This window comes from Manis pentadactyla, chromosome 1 (assembly GCF_030020395.1).
Source record: "Manis pentadactyla isolate mManPen7 chromosome 1, mManPen7.hap1, whole genome shotgun sequence".
NCBI classification, from domain to species: Eukaryota; Metazoa; Chordata; class Mammalia; order Pholidota; family Manidae; genus Manis; species Manis pentadactyla.
In genome coordinates this window covers 201952731-201976887 of record NC_080019.1, presented here as the reverse complement: position 1 = coordinate 201976887, position 24157 = coordinate 201952731, and the positions used below count along the sequence as shown (strand labels likewise).

The window sequence follows — 24157 nt, the reverse complement described above, 5'->3', positions numbered from 1 at the left end:
GAGCAAGAAGACAGGCTGCTCCCCAGCCCCAGTGCCCTGGTGGCTCAGGGCAGGCTCCGCTGGAGCTTTTCTGCCCTTGACAGCGCTTCTTCCTGTCTGATTGCTGACCTGTGGCCCCCATTTCTGCTCCTGTCTCCTCTCCAGAATGAGGCAGTGGCTGCCCAAGCACAAGCTGGAGGTGGACTCTCTTCTGATGAAGAGGGAGGGAGCAGCTCTCAAGTGGAAGCGACCAGGATACTGGCTGCCTCCTGGCCTCAAAACCGAGAGGCTGAAGAGCAGAAGCCCAAGTGCCCTAGGAAGACCAGAAGGGAAAGGAAGGAGGCAGCCTCCCACTTGTTTCCCTTTGAGAGGCTGTGATGTGAACGGCTACCTGTCCTAGGTACATTCTGCAGAGCAGGCCCCACACCTGCCCCGGGGAGGTGGGGGTGGGCAGGCAGGCCCAGGGTGATGGCATCACCCCCTGGAAGGCACAGCTGCAGGTGAGGTCCAGGATAGGAAGCGGTGAGCTGAGAAGCTGCCACAGTCCTAAAGCTTTAGAGCTACGGAACGCTTCCCCAGGAGCTCTCCTGCCGCCTAGACCTTGATCTTCCTCTTTGGAAACACTAGTTCTTTTATAGAAATCCCTGGAATATTTTGGATCCCTTCTGTTCAGGCCACTCATTTTCCCTCATGAATCAGGCTTACTAATCCTGCTGCCTTGGAGTATGGGAGAGAGCAAATGGGAAGTACAGGCCATCTCAGGGTAAGGTACCATGGGGATCTACTTTTTGAAGTAACATTTCTGGATGGCAGAAGTCTAGAGCAAAGAGCTGAATGAGTTCAGGAAAGAAAATTGCTAATTGAGAAAATAATGTTACTAAAAGTAGATCAGTGTTAAACTACATTTTATTCATTACTGGATAAATTTATAAAGCTCTATGCACTGTAGATACTCAGGAGAAATCATTTTTATAACTTTGAGAACAAAATAAAGCATTTATCTAAAAATATTCACAGTTCCACATTTTCTTGCAGAGTGTACATCAGCTAAGAATGTCGGGATGGCGAGTGATCATAAGCATAAGCATGTCGAAACTGCATTAGATACCAGGTTTTATCTTCATGCAGGCTGGAAACTCATCATATATACAGAATTTTCTCTGTTTAAGCGAGCAGGTATTAATCTTCGACAGGAACCATTAGAGTATGAGTCACTTTTATCCAAGGAAACAGAACATTTGGGTGTGACTCATAATGCAGCAAGAGCCTGGCTGGAAGGTGCCTGTTGAGAAACAGACTGGGGTTGCCATGGAAATGCCCTGCACCAGTTGCGCGCTAGAGGTAAGCAGCTTGTTTTCTGGGAACTGAGTCAAGAATATTGCCCTGTCACTGCAGAAAAATAACTTGTTATTTGGGCAGATGTCAGCCCTGAGAGGCATTATGGAAATGAAATTGAAACATCAGGTTTGAGAAACGAGGTTTGGGGAAGGTACCGCTTACCTGCTTGAAATCTTGTAACAAAAAGTACTTAAAATGTTAGCTTTTCAGTGGACAATTAGCAGCAGTCTGTTGCTTCAGAACAGGACGCAGAAGAATGAAAAGTTAATGTGCCACATGTCAGGCATGGACTTCATCTGTTTTGGCCTTACCACAACTCTGAGGGAGAAAGGCACTGTGCCCATTTTACAGATGAGGCTGAGGCTCAGAGAGCATTGCATCAGCAGCAGACCTGGGACTGGAACTCATCTGTGCCGACACAGAGCTCATGATGCCTTTTGCACTGTGTCCTATGTGGCTCCATCCCACTTCTAGTACATTTGGAAGATGGGTGAAATGTGAGTCATTCATTTTTTTTTTTTTAACAAAGCAGGCTTTGGTATATAAGGCTTCTAAGTGCTAAGAATAGTGAGTTGCCCTTTTGAGAAAAATTGAAACCTTGTTTAGCTATTCAAAGCTACCTAGACCCAAGTTGTAAAACTTCTGTGGTTCTTATTCTATGGCTGAGTTCGAGATACAAGTTTCAGAAAGAATGCAAAAAAGAGGTAATAGCAAGGTCCTATAACAGATATTTAAATTTATTTTGAATTTTGAATTTTTATCAAAACCCAATACAAAATTTCATGGTGGTTTTCCAAAGACTTCAAATATTTCTAAACATTTTGCTTTTTAAGACCACTATTGAAATTGGCAGTAATTTAAAATGTGTACTATAAAAAAATTACACAAAGCAAATCCCAAGGATTTTGTATTTAGCCATCTAGTTATACTGTTTGCTTATTTACTAAGCAGTCCTGAACCCTGTTACATCTTTAAAGCCAGATAAATGATCTCTGGGGCTGTTTTTGACACAGAGACCCTCAATTTGTATCACAGACATCTCAGGACAGGAGAGGTTAGTAGATTTCTAGTTTCAGTAGTTCTGACCTCTTACTCAAATACTTGCTAAAGCAACCACTCCCAGCAAGGCAGAACAATTTCCAAATAGTAAAAAGATAAAGGATATGAAAAGGATCTTTTAAGACATCAAGGTTCCAACGTACTTTATCTTTCAAAGGGTGTGAGAGGTGAATGCGGTGGAGTTAAGTGTGGGCAGGTTCGGGTTGGGAGGAGAGCTGTGGATGCTTAGATAAAATGACTTGCTCAGAAGCAGCTGCTGGAGGCCCAGCTGCTAATGTCAAAAGCACTCCCGTGAAGAAAGCACCCAGGGCAGACGAGGGCATGCTGGCTGGCCTGCCCCAGGTTGGTGCTGACTGGGGCTCACTGTGAAGGAGCCCACTTAGGATAGTCAAGCTTCCAGCCTGTTCCTGGAATGGTGGCTAAAAACTCAAATTCATCCTCAAGTAAATAGATAGTTTCTGATGCCAGAGGGTGAGGGGAATCTCCTCTCGTCTGTAGTGATTCCCATCCTTTCCAGAGTGAAAACAAATCCCTTTGCTATCACTTGTTTGAAAAGCATCTTAAAGCTTCCCAGTGATCAGAACAGCGACAACAGTGTTAAATGGGCATGTGACTTACCTGGTTAAAAAAAAAAATCACCTCTGTGCTCTGAACTAACTTCAACTCTATAGATTAAAGGTGTTTTTCTGTAACAGTTAAACATATTAATCATTCAGGAGGTGTTTTTGTTTTAAAGTCTTATTTGAAACAACTCCCTCTTAGGGTAGGGGAGTGCACAGGAAGAAAAAAAGGAACAAAAAAGAAACCTAACAAGCAGGGCCTCTGGATCTTCCACACTAGACATTCTGCCAAACCATAGAATACAAGGAAAGCCCAGCAAATGTCCACTTTCCCCATGGTGACCTGTCGTACCAAGTTCCAGGCTCAGGCTATCCGCGGTGCCCCGGCCATGCAGGCATGTGCTCTGTCAGCGCTCTGGGGCTGCTCATGGGGCCCCAGCACTAGTGGCCTTTAGGACCATGGCAGTCGGTGAGGAGCAGCAGTAAGTGATAAGAAAGCAGGCCTCTGGAGTGTCACTGCTTCACCTGTAGCCATCAACTACCTGAAGCACACGAAGCAGTCACACAGTCCCAAGAGCTGGGAAAGAAACAAGCAGAATGCTTGTCAAGCTGCCACTTTCTCCCCAAAGCTACTCATTGGCAAGAAGAGGGGTGGAAAGACGCGAACTGCTGACACCGACACCAAACCTGACGTGCATGCACGCCGCCAGGTCTGGCCCGCTGAAGAGCAGAGTTGGGGCAGGATCCAGACCTGAAGAGGACTCATGCTCTAGCAGAAGTGGGAGCGAGCTGGGTCCTAAAGCTCGCTTGGGGGTCTGGCAGGTGCGAGGAACTGCTTCACTCCAGCTTTTTGGCTGGCACCCGTGTCCGAGCAATGAGGATGGGCACCAGGGCTAGGCCGCCGATGAAGAGGGCCCACCAGGGCCGGTAGCAGAGCCAGCCTGCAGCCACGGTCAGCAAGGTCAGCGAGGTGGCCACGCAGAAGGCAAAGGCTTTTAGGCCAATGTTGACCAGGTCTCGGAAGATGGGGAACCAGTCCACTGTGGGAAAGAAGAGGGCAGTGAGGCTCCCCAAGCCACATGCTCTGCCTCATGAGCTCACATCATTTTTGGCTCTAGACAAGGATGGGCCCTTGTTGCCAGGGGATTAAGGAGGGAGCAGTTCTGTGTGGAAGGCAACCAACCTCTTGGTAAGGGCTGGCTGGAACACCAAGGAGGCCACTGCACCCCGATTTTCTGTGTGCTCAGCTCTGCCGGGGCTGAGGGAAGTCAGCCTGAACTGGTGCCACTACTGGCCCATTGTGAAGGCTGGGATCTAGCTAAGTCCCCTGGAATTTTATCCTGTCCTCAGGTTGGCATGCCAGACCTGTGTCCACTCGGGGGGGGGGACCCCCAGTTTCCAGGATGCCCTGGTGGTCTGGGGCTACCACGTTTGTGAACAAGCCCAGGTGCCACATGGGAAGAGACTGTGGTCATGTTTCTGTCCGTGACCCTCTGACATCCCTACATCTACCTTGCGGGACCACTACCATTCTTAACCTTTTACCCACAAGGTCTGTGAAGCCCAGGAGTTCAACACTTGCTGGTGCCCCAAAGTCAGCCAAAGCCTAGTGGGGGAAGGAAGCACACCAGCTGCTGAGTGCTTCCTGTCTGCTGACTGTCTCGGGGACTCTGCAGATAAGTGGGGGGAGCAAACTGAAGGGAAGAGCTCTGCGGGCATGGAGCCCAGCCTCCTCACCACAGTGATACAACTGGGGCTGAAGCACAGCCAGGGCCCCCCGGGCCAGCCCCTCAGGTCTGTGATGCTAGGCCACCCACCGTGCCTCTCACACCAGCCTTCCTCTGCCCGTCTCTGCCCCAGGGAGCAGCCCACAAGGCTGGAATTGCTGGCAGATGGTGGTGTGAGCAGCAGAGGCAGCCCGTGGAGCTGCGTGAGTTGGGCAGGGCCCCGCCGACACACCTACCCAAGGTGTAGAGGATCCGCGTCATGAGGTTGAGGCCCATAAACATGGCCATCCAGCCGGCGGCCCGCAGGCCCCACGTCTTCAGGGAGTTGCTCTTTTGTTCTCTATGGAACACCTCCTGCAGGACAAGGTGGGGAGAGGCTGTTGTGTCTCTGACAGAGTCCTCATCCGCCTGCCCAGCTGGCCATTTCTGAACAGACCAGAGAGGGAAGGCCCACCTCCCAGCAAGGCCATTCGGCACAGCAGGAGGAAGCAGATGAGATCTTAGGGGGCTGTGCAGGTCCCCCGCATCTGGAATGGACCTCACCCTCTAGGTGGCAGTGGTGATGGTCACGTGTGCAGGCCAGGCCCCACAGGAATGCTGCTGCATGGCAGTGTCGCCCTGGACATTCACCTTCCTGGCTTTGGGGGCACCTCACTCTCCTTGTTTCCTCCCTCAGTCCTCACTGCTCCCTCTGCCCCTCCGGGGGTCCTCTCCGTGAAATCCACTGCCAGCAGCAGCCCCGAAATCCCACCCACTGCCTTGGCTCCTATAAGCCAGCACGCCTCAAATTTAAAGTGGCAATTCTGGCCATTTCTGGGTCACCTCTGAGGCTCCCACTGCCTGTGTGACATCTTCAACTGCTGTCTTGGCTTCCACTCCAACCCATTCCTTGCTATTGTCTCCATCTCAGCACAGGCCGAAACTCAGGTGCCAAATATGGCTTGCTCACAGGCCGAAACTCAGGTGCCAAATATGGCTTGCTCCTCTGCTCACCAGCTGCCGTCCAGGCCCCTGCCAAGTCCTGCCAAGACTGTGTTCACATGGCCACCTGTGAAGGCTCTGTTGCCTGTGCCCCAGCCCCATGGGCTGCCTGTCTGGACCCCAAGTCAGGTGACTGCCTGCCCCAGGGCCTTCATACATGCAGCTGCTGTGCTCGAGCTCATTCACCCACAGTGGTGCTGGGCCAGCTCCACACGTTCTTCTAGTTCTTGGTTTAAATGCCATTTCTTCAGACAGCCTCCCATCTTTATAACAATGATAACTAACACTGAGCAGTTACTATGTATCAGTCACTGTCCTAACCGGTTTACAATTATTATCTTGATGAGCTGGCACACTTCTATTTCCATTTTTTAAGCAAGGAAACTGAGGCTCTGAGAAGATAAGTAATAGGCTGAGGTTTGCTCCCGACCCTAGGATGGGATCTTGGCATCCTGGCTCACAGTGTGGGTTGCTCCCAAGGGCTCTGGCTGCCCTGGCTCGAGCCTTTGCAGTCTCTAAGACGACATGCTGGAGACCCATGGTAATCCGCATGGTTGAGCCTCCCCTCCTGTAAGTTATCCAGCCATAAACCCTATCCACTCCTTTCGAGGGCAGCTGAGACCTGGACTCTGGCCTTGCAGGAGGCTAGACACCTGGGGTGGGGCTGGGGCTTCAAGAGCCTAGACAGGGCCTCCTAATTCCAGAACCTCCAGAGGGGTGTGAGAGCTGCTGGTAGAAGGGGTCATGCAAGGCCACATGCTGGAGGTGGCAGCCCCACCCCAAGGCTGGTAACTGGGCTCCTGGGTTGCAGCCTGGCCACATCCTAGCCCTGGCCAGATGCAAAAGGCTGGGAGCTCCAGAGGGTTGATGGCCGAGAACCTAATAACAGGGTCACAGCAAAGCCCTGCCACCCTGCCCGCTGCCTCTACCTTTTCCACCTCCTGGGTTGAAAAGTCCTGCAGTCCTGTTCAAGGCAAGTACAGAATGTCTCAGCAATGAAGCTGGTCATTAGCACCATAAAAACAGCAAGGTTTTACTCAACAAAATATTAGCAAACCGAATTCAAAAATACATCAAGAGGATCATACACTATGATCAAGTGGGATTCATCTCGGATGCAAGGATGGTACAACATTCGAAAATCCATCAACATCATCCACCACATCAACAAAAAGAAAGACAAAAACCACATGATCATCTCCATAGACGCTGAAAAAGCATTCGACGAAATTCAACATCCATTCATAATAAAAACTCTTAACAAAATGGGTAGAGAGGGCAGGTACCTCAACATAATAAAGGCCATATATGATAAACCCACAGCCAACATCATACTTAAGAGTGGAAGCTGAAAGCTTTTCACCTAAGATTGGGAACAAGACAGGGATGCCCACTCTCCCCACTGTCATTCAACATAGTACTGGAGGTCCCAGCCACGGCAATCAGACAACACAAAGAAACACAAGGCATCCAGATTGGTAAAGAAGAAGTCAAACTGTCACTATTTGCAGATGCCATGATATTATACATAAAAAACCCTGAAGACTCCACTCCAAAACTACTAGAACTAGTATGTGAATTCAGCAAAGATACAGGATACAAAATTAGTACACAGAAATCTGTGGCTTTCCTATACGCTAACAATGAACTAGCAGAAAAAGAAATCAGGAAAACAATTCCATTCACAATTGCATCAAAAAGAATAAAATACCTAGGAATAAACCTAACCAAGGAAGTGAAAGATCTATACCCTGAAAACTACAAGACACTCTTAAGAGAAATTAAAGAGGTCACTAACAAATGGAAACTCATCCCATGCTCCTGGCTAGGAAGAATTAATATCGTCAAAATAGCCTTGCTGCCCAAAGCAATATACAGATTTGATGCAATCCCTATCAAAATACCAACAACATTCTTCCAAGAACTGGAAGAAATTGTTCTAAAATTCATATGAAACCACAAAAGACCCCAAATAGCCAAAGCAATCCTGAGAAGGAAGAATAAAGCCCGGGGATCTCGCTTCCCAACTTCAAGCTCTACTACAAAGCCACAGTAATCAAGACAATTTGGTACTTGCACAAGAACAGACCCACAGACCAGTGGAACAGAACAGAGAGTCCAGATATTAACCCAAACATATACTGTCAATTAATATACAATAAAGGAGCCATGGATATACAATGGGGAAATGACAGCCTCTTCAACAGCTGGTGTTGGCAAAACTGGACAGCTACATGTAAGAGAATGCAACTGGATCACTGTCTAACCCCATACACAGAAGTAAATTCAAAATGGATCAAAGACCTGAATGTAAGTCACGAAACCATAAAACTCTTAGAAAAAAACATAGGCAAAAATCTCTTGGACATAAACATGAGCAACTTCTTCATGAACATATCCCCCCGGGCAAGGGAAACAAAAGCAAAGATGAACAAGTGGGACTCTATCAAGCTGAAAAGCTTCTGTACAGCAAAGAACACCATCAGAACAAAAAGACATCCTACAGTATGGGAGAATATATTCATAAATGACATATCTGATAAAGGATTGACATTCAAAATATATGAAGAGCTCACACACCTCAACAAACAAAAAGCAAATAATCTAATTAAAAAATGGGCAGAGGATCTGAACAGACACTTCTCCAAAGAAGAAATTCACATGGCCAACAGGAACATGAAAAGATGCTCCACATCGCTAGTTATCAGAGAAATGCAAATTAGAACCACAATGAGATATCACCTCACACCAGTTGGGATGGCCAACATCCAAAAGACAAGCAACAAATGTTGGCGAGGATGTGGAGAAAAGGGAACCCTCCTACACTGCTGGTGGGAATGTAAATTAGTTCAACCATTGTGGAAAGCAGTATGGAGATTCCTCAAAAAAGTCAAAATAGGAATACCATTTGACCCAGGAATTCCACTCCTAGAAATTTACCCTAAGAATGCAGGAGCCCAGTTTGAAAAAGACATATGCACCCCTATGTTTATCGCAGCACTATTCACAATAGCCAAGAAATGGAAGCAACCTAAGTGTCCATCAGTAGATGAATGGATAAAGAAGATGTGGTACATATATACAATGGAATATTATTCAGTCATAAGAAGAAAACAAATCCTACCATTTGCAACAACATAGATGGAGCTAGAGGGTATTATGCTCAGTGAAATAAGCCAGGCGGAGAAAGACAAGTATCAAATGATTTCACTCATCTGTGGAGTATAACAGCAAAGTAAAAACTGAAGGAACAAAACAGTAGCAGACTCACAGAACTCACGAATGGACTAACAGTTACCAAAGGGAAAGGGACTGGGGAGGATGGGTGGGAAGGGAGGCACAAGGAGGGAAAAGGGGCATTATGATTAGCAGATACAATGTGGGTTGGGGGGGCATGGGGAGGGCTTTACAACACAGAGAAGACAAGTAGTGATTCTACAGCATCTTACTACACTGATGGACAGTGACTGTAATCGGGTATGTGGGGGGGACTTGATGATGGGGGGAGTCTAGTAACAGTAATGTTGCTCATCTAATTGTACATTAATGATAACAAAAAAAAAAAAGAAAAAAAACCAGCAAGGTTTTGTTAAAAGACAGTTTTCCTGCCTAGAAGAGAGAGGCTCACACTGAACTAATCACTTCTTTGCACCCCTTCCCGTTAGGACTTGGGTGAGGCATGACCATCCTGGTCTCCAGACAGGGGACTCACCCATCCCAGGACTGTGGCTGCAATGCTTCAGTGTCCCCACTGCTGCTACAGAGACTGCACGCCCCTCACCAGGGCCTTTGCCACCTTGCCGCCACCTACCCTGGCACTCCCAACAAGGTCAGCTGTGTCCTGCCTGGACTCGGCCGTTCTTGCCTGAACTATGACTGACCTGATCTTCCAGCTCTGACCCCATCTCCCTTCTCTTCACTTGGGACTCAGTGCCCTTCCCTGGCCACTGTCAAAGTCCATGTTCTATTACCATGGCTGGTTACCTCAGTGCATCTGCTTCCCCTCACAAAGCACTAGGTGTTCTTACGCCCAACACAGCCCTCCCCCTGGATCCTGGAAGCCTGTGAGCAGGGAGGAGTGTGCTCTGCCCACTGTTCCAGCCCTGGGGCCTGCCTGCTGGGAGGGAAGCGGGAGGGAGGGAGATGCAGGTCTCACATCACATGCAGCTCACCTCTGCAGAGAAGTCCCCGTGGTGCAGGAGAAGCAGAGTGTCCCCGGACTTGGTGGAGTATGGGACGAGCTGGTCACCCCGCTGTCGGGCAATCACAGTGACCTGGTCAGAGATTAGTGTCAGAGCTGTGAAGGGTCAGTCTGCCAGGTCCCAGCACCACTCCATGCTGTGCCGCCAGGGGACCCGTGCAACCCCCGAGCCTCTCCCTCCACACACTGGCCTTGGGGTGTTCCCGCTCCCAAGCTCAGTGGAGCTGCGTCGCTGGGAACTCCACGGAGGACCCTGGGCAGCAGATGTGTCAGGGCTGGGGCTGCAGGGGGACTGCGTGTGACAGGGTTAGGAATGCAGGACCTGGTACCTGCGGAGCAGAACCTGGGGACTGGGTGGGGAGGGCTGCATGGGATAGAGGAGCCCTCACTAGGCCTAATGATGAGATCCCACTAGAGGGCAGTTCCCAACCTGCACACACAAGTCTGTGAGGACAAGGGCCTCTGCAACTGTGAGCGTGCAGACATGGTTCCGGGGTAGGGCCCCTAAGCGCTAGTGGCGTGAGCCCAGGGTGCCTGGGGTTAGGAAGCCCTGCCTTCGCCTGCCCCAGGAATCAGATTACCACGTGAGCTGGGCCCAGGTCAGGGTCATCGCCACTCAGCCCTGCGTAGGAAAAGGAGATGCGCAGATCTCCGACCTGGGGGTGGGAGAGAAGCGGTGAGGCTGGGAGCTGCGGCAGGGCCAGGGTCCACAGCAGCCCATCCCGTCCCCAGGAGCGTGCCTCCCTCCCTCACTGGGCCAGTAGCAGCTGTGGATTCACCTGACCCACTCAGGGTCTGAAACAAGACTCTTGACTCCTGTGTGTTGCCCAGGGGGTGATTCTCTGAGCCCCCAACTCTAGACAGCCCAAGCCCCCATGTACCTCGGGATACTTGGGGTTTTCACTGTGGTAGAAATAGTCTCCCCGGCGAATTATGTCCACATGCGGGTCCTCCAGCTTGGACAGGCTTAATGGCTTGAAGTTGTCAACTTTGTCAATGAGGCCTGAGCATGTGGTGGGTGGAAACAGTGGTGTGAAAACCCCCCATCTGCAGACCCCTGAGCCTGACAGCCTCACATGCACCTCTGCCTGGCCACACTGCCACTCACCTCACCTCACGGAACCTTCACACGCCCTCCTGCCCCAGTGCCCTTCTGCCATCAGCCCTCCCCATTGCAGACCCACGCGGCCTCCATACCCTGTGGGAAGCCTGCTCCGTGCCCACCCCCTCCAGTCAGACTGCAGCTCTGGGCATGGCCTTAGGCCTGTGGCCATTCCACCTTGGGTCCAGGGTGGGCAGGTACAGCAGGCACTAGCTGAGCGACAGCAGGTAGCACACAGGCCACGCCCCAGAGCATCAGCTTTCCCACCTCCCGTTGGCTCTTTGGGCCCTAGGTGTCCTCTGTCCCCACCGTCCTCAGTCACTGTGGCTGGTGGTACTGTCCCTTGAAAGCCTGTCCAGAGTCACCGACCCACCCGCTCCCTAGCACAGGGCTGGGTGCCAGGTGGGACCCCCAGGAGCAGCCTTGTCTCTACTGCTTGCTTGAGGGCCACCAAGCAAGGGCTCCCGTTCTGCCTGGTTGGCTCAGCAGCAGAGCATGGCAGCCGCTCGGGAATCACCCAGGTTCCAGGGAAGCTGGCTGGGTGGGGTGTTCTACATGCGCCCCCACCTCCTGGGCATGTACCTTCCCCCTCTGGCACCCAGCCCACAGTGTGCCGCTGGGGAAGTACCAGCTGATCCCATGCCCAGGGCAGGGGGGGACCCCTTTAAGCTGCTGAGGTCTGAGTAGTGGGGCCCCAGTTCCTGGGAGCAGAGGTGTGGAAGCACAGGGTCTCTGGGAGGCGCTGGCTCATGTGAAGGGGCTGGAGACTCACCTGCTGAAAGGAAAAATCTCCCAATTTGGACGAAGGGGGCTGTTGCTGTGAATGACTCCACTGCCATGGCACTGCAAGAGAGAGGGAGCTGCCTGGGTCCTTTTGGGTTGTGCTGGGCACAGACCCCATCCAGGGGACTTCTGCAAGTCCAGACCAGTTCAGGTACTGCAGTCATACTGTCTTCACCACCTGACCCTCCGCAATGCTCTGGACCCTCCACTGGGCAGAAGATGACCTCCTGTCTCCTGTCCACCTGAGCCTAGAACCCTACCACCTGGTCCCACCCCACCCATTAGATGGGCCTCCTGTGGACTTCATACCCACCCTGACCCTCCTGGCCCAGTCCTGCCCATAACTGCACGAGGCCCTGCGCCAGCGTCCTGCCCATTTCACCACCCCCACATCCCTGAACTAACCTCCCTCTGCCAAAAACCTAGGTCAGACCACATCCCCCTGCCTCCTGAAAGCCCTTCCTCGTTGTCCCCCATCCCCATGGCCAACCATTAACAAAATGCTCTCCTGGTAATGCTTGTGCCGATCCTTACCGGCACTGGTCTGGGCCACATCCTCCTGACTCGCGGGAGGGGAGCCTGTTCGGGGTCTAGGTCCTGCCCCTGAGTGCCCAGTGCCCAGCCCAGGAGCTGACTCGGAACCATGGCCACCCTTCCAGCAACTCATGAGCCAAAGCGACTCGGCCCCACAGCCACATGTGGGAGCTGAGGCTGCCCTCAGGCCTGGGGGCCCAGCTCTCACCTGGGGTTTTTGTGGCCAATCTCACGGTCAAAGTTCCTGCTGTTGATGATTTCCGACCTCCACTCAGTGTCTGGCATGGGGAGAGGGTAGAAATCAGCAGTCATGGCAGGAGTGGCCACACGTCTGAGGCCCACTGACCCCGCACCCTCGTGTCCAAGCCGGTGACCACTCCGGGGCTGAGGGGGCAGCTCCCGGAGTCTGGATGGGTAGGAGAGCGAGCTTTGAGGACTGGAATCCTGACGCCTTGTCCTGCACCCTCCCCACTGCCCAGCCGCTGAGAGCAGAGTCTGCACGTGGGAGGGGCTGTGCCCAGCATGGGCTGGTACTCACTGTAGGAGTACCTCCTCTCTGTCTTCACCTGCCCGTCCTCGGTGTACTCCCTACACAAGAAGCACAGCCAGCCCCAGTCAGTCTGTCCATCAGTCTGCAGCTGGCCCCACCTGCAGCCCTGCTGTCAGTGCTGAGAGCCAGCTGTACCCTTTGCTCTAGGACATCCCCATGGGGCCCCTGCAGCGGCCCTTCGCCAGGCTGAGCTGGCCTGGCTGCCCCAGCCACCTCCCCACCCTTCCCTCACAGTCCATGCACTCAGGTGGGTCTGACCCCACCCCCGCTCCAGGTGACTATCCTGGCCAATCAGCCTCCCCTGGGACTTTTGGAACTGATGGGCTGTAACCCTGGAGGCCCCTCTGCAGGATGGAACCGATGGACAGGAAAGCATTGTCTGTGGCCTGGATCCAGTCATGCCTCAAGCCCGAGCACCCGCTGCAGTGGCCCGGATAAGGGGCTATAGTCAGTTACCCTCCCTCCTTGAGCCATTCTGCATTAGATTTCTGCCACCTTCAAAAAAAGATCACTGGCCAATAATTTGTGGATAATTTGACATTTCTCTGATACTTTAAATTTAAGAAGTGTCAAAATGAAAGCCACCTGCATTTCATTCTAACATCTGCATCCCCTTGCCCCCAGTTGATTTTTCACTCCAGCACCTCACCTGGACTCCTCGGTCTCCACCCACTGGTACATCTCCACATGCCGCCGCAGCTTCACAGCTGGAAGGTGGACTCCATAGTTTGGATCAGACAGGAGCTTCAAACAGACAAATAAAAAAAATAAAGGATAAGACTCACAACCACCCCCAGTGCCCAACTCGGGCATCTGATGAGTATGAAAAGCAGGTACAGAGGCCAGGACAGGGTGGGGATTCCACTGGCTGCTGCGGGTGGGAGGACCGAGTGAAGTGGCCTGTCCCGAGTTCTTCCCCCGATGCCTGTGACCATGAGCCTCACAATACAGGTTGGGGCTGCAAGCGTGGTGCCAACAGTGTAATTGGTGTTGGTATCTGGTACTGGCGAGGTCTGATAGCCAGAGTACTTCTGCAGCCTAGCATTAGACGTCCATGCTAACTATAACCACTGAGGCGCCTATTTGTAAAGCTCATGCCATGTGCTAAGGACTGTGTCAAGAGGTGGTCTTTAATCCCACCAAATCTTTAAAGCTGGCCCCTAGTTTGTTATAGTTATTCTCCCCATTTTATAGATGAAGATGTTGAGACTCAGGAGAGAGAGGCTCACACAGCTGCTGAGTGGTGGAATTGGGACTCACATCCATGTGTGTCCACAAAGACCTAGGCTTTTAAAATCCTCAGCCAGACAATACACAGCTCAGTGCCCCAAGCCTCCAGCAGGTCAGCAACCATTCCAAAACCTACCTTGGATGTCCGCAGGGCCCCAATGATGTGTACCAGCCTCCCTTCGTTCTCTGGAGCCACGCTGTGGATGCTGTCGGGGGACACCACAAGTGACAGCCCCTCAGCCAGGGAGGTTGCTGTCTTCAATGCGCGACCCTGTCACCAAAGTGGGGCAAGGATTTCAACAACTCTCGGGAGACTTGAGGGCTGCGCTTACTGCTGCACATCAGGGCAGGATGGAGCCTCAGGGAGCATCAAGACCGATCTCCCATTTTAGTTGGTAAATTGAGGTCTAGCAAGTGGCACAGTGGGATCGGAACCTGGATTCCTGTTTTCCCAGGCAGACCTCTCCCCACTGCCCATCTCAGCTCTGCCACATCCTCTCCCCTACTCTCAGACATGTGGTTGTACATCGCCCATCTGCACTGCTGTCCAAATCATGTGACCCAGGCCCAGCCAATCAGAATGTGTGTCCACTGGCCACAGGGACTGCTTCAGAGAAAGAGGACTGAGACCCAAGTCAGGGCACTGAGAAATCTCTGCAACGTGTGCTAAATTGATTTTAAAATAGACAACTCCTCTTTTCTCTGTGGTTGCTAACTAAGCTGGTTGGATATGACCCTGGAATTGCTGAGCCACCTTTACAACAGCAAAGGAAAAGCGTTAAAAAAAAAAAAAATTTCCACAACAGAGAAAAACAGGCAAGATGGAGGAATGGAAATTCCTAGTGGCCCAGCTTGAACACGGATCCAAGCATGCCTGAAGTTGGTGCACCAACAGCTTTTCAGGCATGTGAACTGATCCATTCCCTTTCCCATCAATTGTGAGGTAGGTTAAAATAGAATAATTCTGATTAATTCAGCACCCCCTCTCCCTGCCACCTTTTGTAAAATCTAGATCCTTCTTAGCAAATCCTGCCCCTGTGTTCACAGCCTTTGCTCTCCGAGACAACAGGGACCATCACACAGCACAGAAAGACCCTGAACATCTCACCTCATTGATGAAAATTAAGTAGAAGGAGAGTAGGAAGGTCATGAATCCCACAAACATCCCACCCGAGGTCTCACTCAGCCTCTCCAGGAAGCCTGGCTGGGGAGCTGTTGTAATTTTGACATGTTCTCTCCTGTTACTTGTACTGGAATACTGAAAAAAAAAAATTAAATGAAAATTAGTTCTTTAAAAAATAAATTGACCTTTGCTATGATTTTATATATGGTAAAATCAACAGTGCAGATGGAAGCAGGGTCATGGCAACACCCCAGCTCCATACGCAGTCTCCCAGACCCTGTCTGCACCCAGATGCACCCACCAGAGATCCAGCATCCCACCAAGGCAACACTAGAGTGTCGACCATGCAGATTTATACCACTGATGATGCCCTTCCGTCCCAGCACCCACCCAGGAGCTCCCTTTTGCCCTGGTTGACTCCGTAGCATGGTTCCAGCCCACTGCCCACTCGGGAGTGCAACAGACTGCACTGCACCCTGACACTGACAGCCCTGCCACCAGGCCCTCAGCCATCACCCTGGGAGCCTCAGCACCAGGACACCTGGGCCCCACACACCCAGCCCAAACCTCCAGGAACATGCAGTCTGCCTTTTCTACAAAAAGCTAAGCCTTAAAAACTGGGAGAGGTAGCTTTTCACCTAATCAGGAAACAAACACAGGAAGTCACACTAAAAGAGGAGATAGAGAAGTATGCAAAAACTAGACACAATTTCAGAAAAAGAACTAACTGAAATGGAGTTAGCCAACAATCTAATTGAAAAACAGTTCAAAATAATGGTTTTAAAGATGCTCACCTTGAGAGAAGACCAAGAAGAAAAGATGAACTCGGACTTAAAAAAACACAGAAAACATAAAAAGAACCAATCAGACATGAGAAACAAAATAAATGAAATGAAAAATATGCTAGAGGGAATCAACAGCAGACAAGGATACAGAATGGACCAGCGACTTGTCAGACAGAGTGATGGAAAACACGCTGGACAGCAGAAGGAAAAATGATAAGAAATGAGGATTGGTTAAGGGAACTCTGGAACAATAGCAAATGTTCTAACATTCGCATTATAGGAATCCTAGAAGAAAGGGGTGGGAAATTTATTTGAGAAATTATAGCTGAAAACTTCCCTAACCTACAGAAGGAACAGACATCCAGGTCCAGGAAGCACAGAGATCCCAAACAACAGGAACCCAGGAAGATCCACACCAAGGCACGTAACAATTAAAATGTCAAAGGTCAAAAACAAAGAGGATATTAAAAGCAATGAGAGAAAAGCATCACGGAGTTACCTAAAGGAAATCCATATGGCTGTAAGCTGATTTTCAGCAGAAACTACAGGGCACAGGGAGTGGCATGATATATTCAAAGTGCTAAAGGGAAAAAACTTACAACTAGGAATACTCTATCCAGCAAGGTTATCATTCAGAATTGAAGAGATAAAGTGCTTCCCAGATAAACACAATTTAAAGGCTTTCACCAGCACTAAGTCAGCCTTACAAGAAATGTTAGAGGAATTTCTTTAGGAAGAAAGACATAATTACAAGAAAATTATGACAAACATTTCACTGGTAGAAGCAAAGATAATACAGATCAATTACTTAAGAGATACTATAAGGTTAAAAGGTAAAGTTGTAAAATGAATTACCTCTAAAAATAGTTAAGGAAATCAGTAAATAAAAAGGTATAAAAGAAAATGTACACAAAACATGCAAGATGGAGTAAAAAAATGTAGTGCTGTGAGAAGGCACTCAAACATAAGTGACCATCAGCGTAACAGGCAACTGCATAGGTTACTATACATAAAACCCCATATATAAACCCGATGGTGACTACAAACCAAGAATGTATAACAAATACAAAAGATAAAGAGAAAGCAACCCAACCATCCCACCACAGGAAGCTGTCATGTAGAGGGGAAAAGAGTGAGCGAGAAAGAAGGATCAAGAACAGCCAGAAAACGTTTAACAAAATGGCAATAAGCACATACCTATCAATATTTACTTTAAATGTAAATGGACTAAATGCTCCAATCAAAGTATGTAAGGTGATTGAATGGATTAAGATAGGTTAAAAGATTAAGTAGTAAAATGAACTACCTCTAAAAACAGTTAAGGAATCACTGAACAAGTATAAAAGACATGCACATTAAAAAAAAGACCATGTATACACTGCATACAAGAGACTCATTTCAGACGTAAAGACACACACAGACTGAAAGGATGGAAAAGCTAGTCCATTCAAACAGGAATTATAAAAAGGGTTAAGTAGCATTATTTTATCAGACAAAATGAATTTTAAAAGACTGTAACATGAGACACAAGCATTATATTAAGATTAAGGGCTTAATCCAGCAAGAAGATAAAAAATTGTAAATATCTATGCACCCGAGAACATAAATACATAAAGCACATATTAACAGACCAGTGGTATGAAACTGGAAATCAATTACAAGAAAAAAAAAAACCTCAAAAAACCCCACAAACATGCAGACTTAACAGCAGGCTACTGAACAACCAATAGGTTAATGAAGAAATCAAAGAGGCAAAAAAAATACTTGAAGAATAATGAAAATAAGAACACAATGGTACAAACTCTTTGGGAAACAGTCGAACCAGTTCTAAGAGGGATTACAGTGATACAGGCCTACCTCAAGAAACAAGAAAATTCAAGTAAGCAATAAAACACTACATTTAAAGAAACTAGAAAAGAACAAAATCTAAAGTTAGAAGAAATAACAAAGATCAGAGTGGAAATAAGTGAAATAGAGACTTAAAAAACAATACAAAAATGAAACTATGAGCTGATTCTTTGAAAAAATAAAATTGATAAACTTTTAGCTACACATCAAGCAAAAAAAGAGGACTCAAATAAGTAAAACCAGAAATGAGAGAGAGGAAGTTATAACTAGCACCCCAGAAATACAAATGACTAAGATGTTACTATGAAAAGTTATATGCCAGTAAACCGGACAACCGAGAAGTGGACAAATTCCTAGAAATATGCAATCTCCCAAGAATGAACCAGGAAGAAATAGAAAATCTGAACAGATCCAATACTAGTTATAAAATTAAATGAGAAATCAGAAAACTTCCTAGAATCAAAATAACAAGACCACACAGCATCACCAGTAAATTCTACCAAATATTTAAAGAAGAGTTAATACCTATCCTCCTCAAACTACAAAAAATTGAAAAGGAAGGGAAGTTTACAGTCTGTTCAATAAGGCCAGCATCACCTTGATACTAAAACCAATGACACAACAAAATTACAGACCAATATCCCTGATGAACACAGATGCAAAAATCAACAAAATATTAGCAAACCAAATTAAAAAATACATTGAAAGTATCATTCATGATAAAAAGTATGATCCATGATCAAGTGGGGTTTATTCCAGGGATGCAAGGAGGGGTCAAAAACTGCAAATCAATCACTGTGATACACTCCATGAAAAAAAGAATAAAAACCATATTGTCATTGCAACAGATGCTAAAACAACATTTGACAAAATCCTGTATCCATTCACGATAAAACTCTCAGAAGTGGGTACAAAAGGAAAATAACATAGTAAGGGCCATCCATATATGACAAGCCCACAGCTAATATGCTCAATGGAGAAAAACTGAAGGCTTTTCCTCTAAGATCAGGAACAAGACAAGGACGCCTATTCTCACCACTTTTCTTTGATACAGCACTGAAAGTCCCAGCCACAGCAATTAGCCAAGAAACAAATAAAAGGCAAGTAAAATTGTCACTCTTTGCAGATGTCATATTACCTATAAAAACCCTAAAGACCCCAGCAAAAAACTCTCAGAACTAATGAATTCTGTAAAGTCACAGGATACAAAACCAATATACAAAAATCTATTGCATTTCTATGTACAAATAATGAACTAACAAGGCACAGATATTCAGAAATCAATCCCATTTACACTTGCATCAAAAGGAATACCTAGGAATAAATCTAACCAAGGTGAAAGCCCTGAAAACTGTAAGACAGTGATGAAAGAAATTATAAAGATGATACACTGAATGGTAAGAGATAATCCATGCTTATGATTAGGAAGAATACTGTGAAAATGGCCATCCTGCCCAAAGCAATCCACCAAGTCAGTGCAATCCCTATCAAATACCAATTGTATTTTTCACAGAAGTAGAGCAATTTCTGAATACGTCTCCCTGGGAAAGGGAAACAAAAGTAAAAATAAACAAGTGGCACTATATCAAACCAAAAAGCTTCTGCACAGCAAAGGAAACCATCAACAAAATGAAAAGGCAACATACTGTATGGGAGTATATATATGCAAATGATATATCCAATAAGGGGCTAATATCCAAAATGCATAGAGAACTTATACAACTCAACACCAAATAAACCCCCCCCGCAAAAACCCAATAAAAAATAGTCAGAGGGCCTGAATAGACATTTTCCCAAAGAAGACATACAGATGGCCAACAGATACAAGAAGGTGCTCCACATCACTAATCATCAGGGAACTGCAAATCAGAACTACAATGAGATTATTTCACACCAGTCAGAATGGCTGCTATCTGAAAGATAAGAAATAACAAGTGTTGGTGAAGATGTGGAGAGAAGAGAATCCTTCCATTGTTGGTGGGAATGTAAACTGGTCCAGCCATTAGGGAAAGCTGGAGGTTCCTGAGAAACTAAAAGTAGAAATACATACAGCCCAGCAATTCCACTTCGGGGAATTTACTCAAAGAAAACAAAATCACTAATTTGCAAAGATATATACATTCCTATGTTTACTGCAGCATTATTTACAATAGCCAAGATACGGAAAACAGCCCAGTTGTGATGGATAGATGAATAAAGAAGATGTGGTACCTACACACAATGGAATATTACTCAGCTATAACAAAGTAGCAAATCTTGCCATTTTCCACACTGTGGATTGACTTAGAGGGTCTCATGCTAAGTGAAGTAAGACAGAGAAAGACAAATGTCAAATGATTTCACTTCTATGTGCAATCTAAAAAGCAAACAAAAAAGAAATAAACCCATTACCGCAGGGGAGGGAAAGAGGCAGGAGGGGTGAAGTAGATGAACGGGATAGAGGTATAAACTTAAAATTATAAAATAAATTAGTCATAGAATGGAAGCACAGCAAAGAGAATATAACCAATAATACTGTAATATCTTGGTAGGGCAGCAGTGGGTAACTGCACTTACTATGGTGAGCATTCAGTAATGTATATAATTACCAAATCTCTGTTGTACATCTGAAACCAATACGGTTTGTGTATCAACTACATTCTAATTAAAAACGAAGGATATACATGAAACATGGAGGAAGGGGAATAAAAAGTGCAATCTGAATATATTAAAACTTAAATGACCAACTTAATATAGACTGGTGTATATATATATATATATATATATATATATATATATATATATATATGATGTCATATATAAACCCAGTGGTACCCAAAAATCTATAATGGACACAGAAAAAGAGAAATGAATTCTACCTAAATACTACAGAAAGTCATTAATCACAAGGGAAGATAACAAGAGAAAAAGATCAGAGAATGATAAAAACCAGAAAACACTTAACAAAATGGCAATAAATACATATTTATCAATAATGACCTCAAAGGTAAATGGAATGCTCCAATCAAACGACAGGGTAATTGAATTGAAAAAATACAAGACCCATCTATATGCTGCCCACAAGAGACTTCAGACATAAAGACAAACATAGAAACTGAACAGATGGAAAAAGATACTTCATGCAAATAGAAAGGATAAAAAAGCATGAGTAGCTGCACTTCTATCAAACAAAATAAAACAATGACTGTAACAAGGGCAAAGAAAGACAATATATAATGAGTAAGTGTTCAGTCCAGCAAGAGATATGACTATTGTAAATATCTGCACACCCAGAAGAGGTGCACCTAAATATATAACCTTAGCAGACATAATGGGAGAGACTGACAGTAACAAAATGAAAGCATGGGACTATAACATCCCATTTACATCAATGGACAGATCATCCACACAGGAAGTCAATGAAGAAACAATGGCTTTGAATGACACATTAGACCAAATGGAATTAGTACATATATATAGTACATTAAAAAAAAAAACAAACATAACATACATTCAAGTGCACACGGAACATTCTCAGGATAGATCACTTGTTAAGCCACAAACCAAGTCTAAATAAATTTCGGAAGAATGAAATCACACCAAGCATCTTTTCTGACCACAACATTTGAAACTCAAAATCAATTACAAGATAAAAGTGGAAAAAACACAAGTGAATGCTAACCAGCATGCTATTAATGAACTAATGAGTCAGTGAAGAAATCAAAGAGAAAAAAAAAATACTTGGAGAGTAATGCAGAAAGAAACACAATAGTTCAATCTTAGTGGAGCAATTCTCTGCACGCAGGTGACCATCAACCATCCTAATGACAAAAGGCAAATAAAGCCCAGGCTATCAGAGAGCCATCATGGGCACACCCAAGGGGGTGGGTGCCATCACTAGTCCATTTCAGAGATGAGAAAACTGAGGCTCAGGAGGGAGTCATCAGCTCAGATCACTCAGCCTCTAAGTGGTAATGAGGACTAAAATCTGGGCAGACTGAAGGTCACTCTCCTACCACTCGACTCTGGACCTCATTCCTCAATTCTTGGGCCGTAACCAGAGCTGAACATTGGGAGCTGGCTGCATATAGTGAAAGAAAAAGAAACCAGTTCTAATGTTAACCAGCACGGCCCCAAACTTGGGGGCTGGAAGGCATGGCTTCCTCCTGGGCCTGACACACCCAGCCCACCACCTGAACCAAACTCCCAGCAAACATGGAGGGTCAAGGGGGGATGGTGGAGATTCCCTGGGCCCTCCCCTCACTACCCTTCCTACCTCTCCTCCCCTAGCCTGAGGAACAGCCCTTGTACATTTCTTCCTTCCCTTCAAGGACATCTTTGAGCCCCTTATCTTAATGTTGGCTCCTTGATGTGTGCCGAATACATGCATGTATGCTCAGTGACACATACCCTCCCCAATCCCAGCATTCTGGGCTCAGAAGTACTGAGTGGTAGGCACAGGCCCTGAAAATTACTTGTTGTGTGACCCTGGGTAAGCTGCTCTACCTCTCCGATCCCGTTTACTCACTAATAAAATGGAGATGGTAGACAGTACCTCCCACAACACCTGTTAAACTGATTAAGAATTCTGTCACCTCCCTGCTCCACCCCACCATCCTCAGAGCTTTCTTCCTCACTGGACTTCGTGGCTCCAGTAACTGTGCGCCTGGCTACTGGATGAATCAACAAAGGCTTGGCTGCAGAGGATACCAAAATTCATTTGTGTTCCCAAAATACCCAAGATGGTCTCTGCCCACTAGGACCATCTGTGTGAGACTGTGAAGACAGACTTTTTCATGTATTAAGTACCTACTATGTACCAGGAACTCTGCTAAACACAATTGCCCTAAAACTTCACAGTAACAGGTCCCAGGAGGAAACACGAACCCAGAGAGATTAAGGCCACATTAGCTACTGAGAGGAAGACACTGGATTTGCCTCCAAGTGTGCCTCACTACAAAGCCTGCCTCGTTAGCACCTTCCCAGGACAGCCCACCAAGCTGGCTGTGAGACCTGGAGCAAATGCCTCCACCTGAGAGGAAGGTCGCCATCTGTAAGATACGGTGGTACGGGAGCAGGCATGTCTCCTAGCTGCCCTCGCCCCTGGCAGACCCTGGGTCTCCTGAACCACCTTTGAGGCTTTTCAAGGTGCAGCGTTCAAGGCTTCTAGGCTTCCCAGACAACCTTAATTAGGGCAGCGGTGACACAAACCCTGCCTCTCAGTGGGTGTGGGAGGCAGAGAGGACGCTTGGGGACAGAGGAGGGGCCTGGAGAGAGGGTGTGACAGGCCAGGGGAGAGAGGCTAGGACACTCCACCAAAGCAGGAGGGAGGGAGTGGCTGGGGCTGGCAGAGCACCCAGGCTGGCTCCAGAAGCATTTTCACAGGGGAGAGGAGTGGTGAGTCACCAGCTTCTCCCACACCCAGAACCCTGGTGGGGAGGCGCTGCTCGGTTTGTTAAATGAACGTTGGGGTCAAACAGAAGGGTTCCGGGGAAAGGCTGGCCGTAACAGCAGTCTTTCGAAGGAAACCCATACGGTGCCTCTCGACCCAAATTCACGCTAGTGTTAAGAGAGGACCGGGAGTAGGAGGCAAATGCTCCCTCTCACAATCATCCCAACTCCTCGGCTCCCAATCTGGGCTGAGCCCCTTTGCAGCATCACAGACTCGGTTTATACACAGTCCCTAAGGCGGAGAGCTAGCTCACTGCACGCAGACGGCTATTCGTCAAACAGCTCCACCTGGGCGATATCGGCTTCTCCATCCTAACCGCGCGGGCTGGCCGCCTGAGGTCCCGTCAGCCCTCAAAAGTCCGCAAATTTGGGAACCCCAAGGACCCAGGCAGAGCATAAGGATGAAAGGAGGGGCTGCAGAGGCGCCGCACACAAGGACATCCCACTGCCGAAAGCAACACCCCGAGTCGCTCTCCCCACAAACGCACGCCCCGAGGACGAGGTGGACCAAATAATATGGACAAAAGGCGCCTGGACAGCTGAGATGGGCAGGCGGGTTCGCGGCCGGGAGGAACAGATATGGATTTGCAGAGGGAGAAGGGGGCCGGCCGCACGGCTGGCGGTCAGAAAAAACGGACCTGAGCAGCCCTTCGGGAAGGAGGGAAGTCTGGGTGGGGCCCGGCGGCCCCGGAGGCACTCACATTCGCTGCCATAATGGGACCCGGCTCACCGCCCCACCTCGCTTCACCCAGCTACGCAAGAAGTTTAGCGCCGGAGCGCCGAGTCCAGCGGCCTCTCCCGTGTCCGAGAGTTGCGAAAAGCCGCGCGAAGCCCAGGACCAGCGAGGACTTGCTATACAGTTACCGCCCCACGGACCCAACTTTTACGTCCTCGCGCGCCGCAAGGCCTCCTGGAAAATGTAGTCCG

At 47.8% G+C, this 24157-nt stretch overlaps 2 protein-coding genes across 4 annotated transcripts in view; one reads left to right on the top strand and one right to left on the bottom strand.

The window, feature by feature from the left end:
- Window positions 1-989, top strand: part of XPC (XPC complex subunit, DNA damage recognition and repair factor) — a 42616-nt gene extending 41627 nt beyond the window's left edge. For both annotated transcript variants that reach the window (XM_036911481.2, XM_036911480.2), the window contains one exon: window positions 145-989. In XM_036911481.2, coding sequence (XP_036767376.2) covers window positions 145-357 — 213 coding nt within the window. In that variant the 3' untranslated portion in view covers window positions 358-989. The remainder of the gene's footprint in view (window positions 1-144) is intronic.
- Window positions 990-2033: 1044 nt separating this feature from the next.
- On the bottom strand, window positions 2034-24090 carry TMEM43 (transmembrane protein 43). 2 transcript variants are annotated; one of them, XM_036911482.2, is made up of 12 exons: window positions 23869-24090; window positions 15153-15302; window positions 14181-14315; window positions 13464-13558; window positions 12803-12852; window positions 12473-12542; window positions 11720-11790; window positions 10727-10848; window positions 10427-10501; window positions 9817-9918; window positions 4900-5017; window positions 2034-3976 (listed from the first exon to the last, which is right to left on the bottom strand). In XM_036911482.2, exons 1-12 carry the CDS (start codon window positions 23941-23943, stop codon window positions 3774-3776), a joined length of 1266 nt encoding a protein of 421 aa, XP_036767377.1. In that variant the 5' UTR covers window positions 23944-24090; the 3' UTR covers window positions 2034-3773. The 2 variants fall into 2 exon arrangements, with proteins under 2 accessions (XP_036767377.1, XP_036767378.1); XM_036911483.2 differs by having other exon boundaries at window positions 23932-24090.
- Window positions 24091-24157: the final 67 nt, after the last annotated feature.